At 39.8% G+C, this 7579-nt stretch overlaps 1 protein-coding gene across 5 annotated transcripts in view; it reads left to right on the top strand.

Annotated features, from left to right (window-relative positions):
- The window catches only part of cep350 (centrosomal protein 350), a 33026-nt gene that overhangs the window by 2190 nt on the left and 23257 nt on the right, over window positions 1-7579 (top strand). For all 5 annotated transcript variants that reach the window (XM_034882600.1, XM_034882597.1, XM_034882599.1 and 2 more), the window contains exons 2-9: window positions 2188-2276; window positions 2477-2520; window positions 2677-2785; window positions 2870-3035; window positions 3893-4554; window positions 4721-4834; window positions 5321-5449; window positions 7265-7384. In XM_034882600.1, coding sequence (XP_034738491.1) covers window positions 2192-2276; window positions 2477-2520; window positions 2677-2785; window positions 2870-3035; window positions 3893-4554; window positions 4721-4834; window positions 5321-5449; window positions 7265-7384 — 1429 coding nt within the window. In that variant the 5' untranslated portion in view covers window positions 2188-2191. The remainder of the gene's footprint in view (window positions 1-2187; window positions 2277-2476; window positions 2521-2676; window positions 2786-2869; window positions 3036-3892; window positions 4555-4720; window positions 4835-5320; window positions 5450-7264; window positions 7385-7579) is intronic.

Raw genomic sequence — 7579 nt, 5'->3', positions numbered from 1 at the left:
TCACTACGACAACAACAGACGCTTTTGGCTGACGGTCGCCAGTTAACATGGACTCTCGTTAAACCGGAACACCGGCTTCCCCGACGGTGTTTCAGTCGTAGCGTTGATACAGACTAAGATCATCTCCGATGCAGGTCTCGACTGTGACGTGGGCAGTAAGAAGGACATTACTTTGATTTATTTTGTTTTTTCATAGTTTATTATAGTCATTTTTTCCATAATTTATTATATTCAACACCAGCACTGACGTTATTACCACTGACAGCTAGCGTTTGAATAGCCCTGTTCAATTTTTTCACCTGCCAAAGCAAGTCGTCTGTGAGGATTCATTTTAAGGTTCTTGTTCTGACATATAGTGCCTGTGTTTCTGACCCTCTCCATCCTTATGTCACTTAGGGCTTTTGACCAGGTCGCACTGGTTGTCCCTCCGTTCGTCCGTTTTGGATTCAGTCCCATCTGGATTCGGATAACAGAAAAACTATTGTTTGTAGTGTGGTTTAGTAAACACAATTTAATACACACTGTTAATTTGAGTTTATAATAACGCTTATCAGTGTGTGGCCAAATGTTAATGGGGAATGCTGTTACTAAGAATTTCTTTTGCTGGTATCAACAGATGATTTTTGTTTGTTCTCTTGCCTCAAGGCTGTGTCACATGATTGTTATGAGTAAAAGGCACACCTTATGAAGAACTCCTTATGACAAAGGGTGTTAAATAGCGGTGGGGGAGAAATCGATGCAGCATAGTATCGCAATGTTTTCTGTGGCAATACTGTATCGATACACAGACGCCAAGTATCCATCTATTATTATATACTGTATGTGTGTGTCAGTTTATCTGCATGACAATCCCATTGTGCAGCAATAAAATTGAAGTGAGATGAACAAACAGAGAAATGTATCTTCTTAGATAGAACCGTTTCCTTTTGGAGACATAATTTGAAATTGAGAAACATCTGAAGTTGGAAAAGGGAATACATTTCAGTATATCGCAGAATGTAGCAATATGTTTAAAATCGCAATAATATTGTATCGTGACATAATTATCATGAGGATATTGTACCGTAAGGCCTCTGGTGATTCCCACCCCTAGTCAAAACACCCCCAATGGGCTAACTTGGCAAGACTTGCTTATAGATCCATGGTACAGTTAACTGATTGAAGTGGCAAAGTTGTCAACAAATTGACCCACTGTTGCCTCAGCAAAATGGTTCCCTACTCAGAACAAAACTATCAAATATAATTTTGTCAATTACTTTATTAGAGTAGGACCTATGTATGACAACACACACACTGTACTCTAACAGGTGTTTTAAGTAAATATCACATAGCTGACATGTGACAAACTTCAGGTCTGCTTACATTCCCACATGAAATCTTTGAGGAATGTGCTGCTGTAGAACCAGTTCTAAATGGCAAGGTAACATTAATCTGCTGTCATAATAGTTAGATGTTTTATACCGGGGTCTGATTAGGCTATAGTATGTACTATGGTGTGTGACTGTTGTCTCAAAGATTTTTTTTTCTAGGGGTGGGAATCAGAGGGGAACCTCGTACCGATAATATCACAATACAGCATTTTTGCAATAATCAATCACTAGACAATCCTATAATAATACACACAATGCCCGGGAAAAGGTTAAGTGCAGGTTTTATCTCCATACTGTTAGAAAACAGTACAATTCCGCAGCACAAGTTTTGTAGTCTGTATATTAAAATTACAGAACTAGAGCCAGAACTAGAGCAACTATGGGTCTAGACTTTGGACTTCAGCGATGAAGTTGTGAGGCTGGGAGCAGGGATATCTATTTAGAGCTCTTTATTTTATTAATTAAAATATTGATATTTGGCGCCAGTCTATAGATTACATATCACACAAAGAAAGCCAACAATAATTGCCGTATGGATATTTTGCCCAACGCCTACTTGTTTCTGTCATCCGTCATTTTCATGTTTGAAACTGCTTGATGCGTTTGGTTGCTGTATCTTATTCCTTGTTTTGGTTTCAGTTAACATTTTTGGGTTTTATCTGCCTAATTGCTGAAATGTTCCTACCTTTGTATTTACTGTATATGTGGTATGCAGTATAAAAGTAGAGAAGAGTATGTACTTTTAATAATTTCTGACACTTTTACCTTTTGCTCAGTATTGGTGTTCATTATTTGTGTCCTCTAATCTTGGCTTCAGGTGAATGAGAGCGATGAGGAGCAGCAGGAGGACTGATTTGTCTCTTAAAAGCTCTGGTCAGCAGCTTACCGATCACAGTATTGGTACAGGTGTGTATAAACAATTGCAGTTCAGTTGTATTAGTGTTGGTATAATGTGTTCACAATCACTTCATTTGAAATGAAGTAATTAATTTAATAATTATTCATACATGTCATATGAGTTGTTTACATAGAGAGAGCTTCTCTGTCATCTATTATTATTTATAATGGATTTTCATTCTCATTTTCATTCTCTTACTCTTTGCCAGAGCTGACAACTACATGGAAAAGTTTGTCTCAGTCCAAAGCTGCTGTAAGTACTGCTGCTGTATCTCTGGCAGTTTTTGCTGAATGGCTTGTTTGTTTGTCAGCCTCTCGGAAAAAAAATCCATTTTATAAAAATCAGTCTGCAACATCTAATTTCATGGTCCCATAACCCGAGTCAGACACGTGTATTCTCCCTCTGTAGTTACGGCATATAGAGAACCGCCTAGAGGCAGCTCCAGGGACAGGCGTTCTCCTGGACTCTGTTATGGACCTTCCCAAGAAGAAATCCTCCAGGGCGATCCGCTGCAGGGGTGACTTATTTCAACATGACATTATGATGTGTTAAATTCTACACTTAAACAATAACTATTTTAACATTGCTGTTTCTATTATAGATGGACAACAAGCAGATGACAGTAGAGGGTCTTCGAAGCGCAGGGGGCGAAGTCAGCAGAGTCCAGACAAGAGCAGCTCACGCAGCCCGCTGAGAAATGCCACTCAGGACAGCAATGTCCGGAGGAACAACAGCGTGGAGTTCAGGGAACCACTCGTGTCCTACAGGTACAAATAATTGAAATTAATTAAATTAATTCATGAAACGCTGGGGATGCTGTCATACTCAGGACTGGATATCTATGAATAATGGTCTCCAGCACCTATTAAATAACATTGGTAATCGTTTTTTAAATCTAAAACTAAAGAACTAAAACAAGCTATACATTTAAGCATAAAGCCTTTATTGCACATGCACACCAAGCAATTGTAATATTACTTTTTAAATTGTATTAAAATGATACCAATCTAGTCATACTATATAATATGTGTGCTCTGTAGAGTGACAACAGTATAAAATGCTGTTTATTTTTCACCTGGCTGTGATAGTTTTAGTGTAATGATTGCATCAGCTCATTGTTTTAACCTGGAGAAGAACTCTTTCACCTAAATAACCCAACACTATTTACTCTTCAAGACTTCCATTCAGGGACCATATGTTCTTGACAGCTTATCTGTCAAGCTCATAGTTCAATGGCTCACAAATATTTCAGTAACTCTGCTAAAAAAAATCAGTTTTTGCAGGTTTAAGCAAGGCAAGTTTTCGGAAATTAACTGTTTTTGTTTTGCAACAATTGCACACAAAAATACTTTATTATACAAATATGTATACAATATTCATATTACTTGATAATACACATAGAGAGCCACCAAGGCACTGAAAGTGTACCACAATTTAAAAATGCCACATAATCTCTTTATTCTGGTTATACGTTTTAAATAGTTTTTAGCATTCAAGTAAAGTAACATCTGGAGTAAATATGTCACCTCCTTATGCATGCACTCTTCTGTACGCTCAGTAGGTGGTAAATGAAGAGTAAATCTTGATCCCATTTCTGATCTCATGTAATCTGGTTTGGTTCCAGAGAGGCCACCCCTCCACCTCATCCCTCCTCTCAGCTGGAGGCCTACAGTCTGCAGTCAGTGCCAGGGTCTTCGTACCCATCCTCTCCGCCTCCCTCAGATCCTCTGCTCAGCCAGCTGGTCTACCAGAGAGACACCAGGGACAAACAGGCAGACACGGACCTGGACAGCACACACTCCTCGGCTCTGGAGAACACCGAGGTACGCTACCTCAATGACCAGCCAGCCCTGGACACCCTAAGGACTATTGGAAACCAGTCACATCTCACAGATGTAAGAGTTCATGCATGTCATAGGGCTGAGGAGAAAAGCACTCTAAAAGCACAACTTGGCATGGATAGCCATGAGTCAAGCCCATGCTTAGCTCCAGCTCCAGGCTCCATATGCCAAGGGGAGAGCACTCCCTCCACCAGCCCTGGTTCAGCTTCTCAACGGTTGGAGAACCTAAGGCGACATCAGCCTGATGATAAGCTGGAGAAGCTCAAAGAGCGTATTCGAAGACAGAGACAACATCTGGAGGAGGCTGCAGAGAAAGAGAAGCTGCTGTGTTATCAGGAACAGCCCATTATGGCAGCTGTGGGGAGTAACAATGCTGGTACTAGCAACATGCCCACCGCCATAATACGGAAAGTGGCAGCTGCACCGCCTGCACCTATATACAAAGGTACCATCAGTGTGGGATTTATCTCAAACTTTAACTTTCTGGCTTGTTTGACTTTTGATATGAATAGCTTAATGTGAATAGCTTAATGTTTTGGGAATACAGATTTTAGCTATATAGTAGGAAACAGGATGGTACAGCTTACATCTTTAATCCTTTTTACTCTTAGGTTTCAACAGCACTGAGACAAAGATCCAGACTCCCGATGGAAGAGTTTGGAAGGAAGAAGAGTTTCATAACCTCAGCAAAGAAATATACAGTGACTTGTCACGACAGTTTGCTGGTAAGCATAGGACACAAATATTTTTTCTTTCTTTTTGCTAACATTCCATATTTGTAACATTATATAACATGGTCAGGATGTTACAGATTTGTTATATTTAAAAATTAAAAAAAAGAAAAACGTTTACTCATTTATGTTTTGATCTAGGCTAGTAGACTCTGCAGCTTTAATCCAGGTCATAAGACCTTACGGCAAGGAGTATGGAGAGTTGTCTGAAAAACCACATGGGCAAGCCAAGGATTGCATTAGAATGCACGGCATGGAGTTGTATCAATCTGTCAGAAGCTCAATAAATATTGTAAGAGCTGTTTTTCATAGATGAGTGTTGCATAAACAAACGTGATTTATGCTTATAGTCTATGGTTCATAACCAGAGTTTTGATCCTGGTCCTGTTTAACAGCCAACTCACATCTTGTTTTATGAAAAAAAAAAAAAAAGCATGACATTTGTGTTGCTTATTATCTGCGTGTGTCCTCTGTGTACAGAGAGCACCAGATCTAGACATCAGCAGCAAAGGGAACAGAGAGCGGACAGGTCAAAAGAGAGGAGGCCTTCCAAACCAGTCAGGAAGGTCCACAGAGCTGCCCCTTCTACTGACTTAAATGCAAAACCAGGTATAATGATCCTCTTTTATGTGAGGGAGCCAACCCACCCTCTGATCTACTTTTAATTAGAGACAGTAGGAAACCTAAGTATGTTCCATCTACTAGGATGTTGTCAGGGGTTGGTGCATATGGCCTAAAACCAATAGCCTCAAATGTTAAACTATTGGTGTGCATAGAAGGATTTCCTCAAATGACATTGCTACTCTAGTGTCCCACAATGAGAGTGATACATTTTATATGTGTCCCAGTACATGAACCAGAGACATTGCTGGCTTTTAAAGCTGTTAAGACTATAATCCCTGAAGAAATGTTCAGTATGTGTGACTTGCAGTTTGTGTAGCATACAGACCCACATAGCAGAATCATACTGCTGTAACCTAGGCAGCGCAGACCTCTGACAGCTGAGAAAACTCCAGATTCAGTCTCATTGCAAAAACAGTTGAAATGTACAGTATAGTACAAACAGTTTTAATGTGGATATTGTGAAAGGTGTGTGCAAATATGTCTCTCCTGTGCTCTTGCTCTTATTTACGCTGTGCCTGTTGTGTACTTGTGTTTCTTCCAACTTTTGCGTTGTCCCTAAAGTTGGTCTCTGTTTCGTGCGGGCACAGCAGTATAAATAGCACTCTGAAATATGTGGCCAGATTCAGTTCGCTCATCCACCTAGTACAAACTGGTGCTTGGTTATTGGGTGTACAGCTTCGTTACCAGGAACTGCTGTTTGGTACAATACAGTCTCATGGCGTTTTTCCATTACATGGTACCTGCTCGACTCGACTCGGCCGCCGTGCCCTGTCCTCCTTTTTCCATTGCAGATTAGTAGCCTACCGCCCAGGGGTGGAAAAAATAATGGATTCCTAGATGCATCGCCATTCTCTCTAGAATGATTTGATGTTTGATTCTGATAAGTTAATAATCAATTATTTAAAAAAATAAATCTGCAGCAAAATGTGTTGTTTTAAAAAACAAAGTTATTTTATCCAGACATGTAAAAATCAGGAAGAAAGAGTAACTGAAAGAGAAAGGGATAAAGGACAAGAACTTAGAGTTTAGGCAAGAATGCAGGATAAAAACCACACAAAATGACAGAAAAAAACAAAAAATACAGTTTTGTATGTACAAACACATGATCTAATAAGACATGCATAAAATAATTAGACAAAACACATAAAGAATGTTCATCGTCTTTATCACATTACTTTTGACCACCTCATGTTTCATGTTGTAAGAAGCCAGTTCTCCACCTTTAAATTTGACTGATCCTCTGACATGGAAGATTACTGAGTGGGAAGGGGACTTTCACAAGCATTTTTAGGGCTTAAGTATGGAATGACTACAAAATAATAATGCCAGTGGACAAAAAAAAACTGCTGTGGTCAAACGCGCACACATAGAATGTCGAAGGTGTTTTGTTTTTTGATTCTCAGCATGTGGCTGTTGCCACAGCCAGAAGTCAAATTTAGTTTCAAAAGAAGCTGGAGGCAGCAAAAAAAAAAAACACTGTTGGATCAACTACTTAAACACGGCAGGTTTATTCAGGATCCTTGAAACAGAGTATCCATGTCTTATTTTCATATCACTAGGTTTGGGTTAAGTAACATTTATATTGGTCTTACTAAGCAATGCGCCTTGTCAATCAAACGTTTTCCTGAGGCTTTTCTGTTCTCTAATCTGTGTATATTTATGTTCTGCTGTGGTGGTGGCATGTTGACATATATGTATTAACACATGCAGTTATGTTCCATCAGGTCAACATTAAAAACATTGAATTTCAATGCTCTTTACTGGCAGCATCTAAAGTGATAATATTCTATTTCACCGCAGTGATTAGCCCTGCATCATGGCGCGAGGGCCAGAAGCTGGTAAAGATGGTACTGGGTCCAGTTCCCAAGCTGCCCAGGGAGGAGGACAGACCCCGCCCAACTGACAGACTGAGCAGAACAGGTGGGACCTGGAGACCTAAACTCTTATGCTCTATACATGCCACTACAACCCTATCGTATATATTACTATGTTAGCCCATTTAATGATACCAGCAGCCGACCCATTTTGCCTATAATGCAGCCATCTTGCTGTAATCGTTTCTCCATTGGCTTTTCTCAGCTTGACATACTATCATTAAACAGCGTGTCAAGACGT

This window comes from Etheostoma cragini, chromosome 9 (assembly GCF_013103735.1).
Source record: "Etheostoma cragini isolate CJK2018 chromosome 9, CSU_Ecrag_1.0, whole genome shotgun sequence".
In the NCBI taxonomy this organism is placed as follows: Eukaryota; Metazoa; Chordata; class Actinopteri; order Perciformes; family Percidae; genus Etheostoma; species Etheostoma cragini.
The sequence above is the reverse complement of the archived record's forward strand: the minus strand, read 5'-3'. Positions and strand labels throughout refer to the sequence as shown.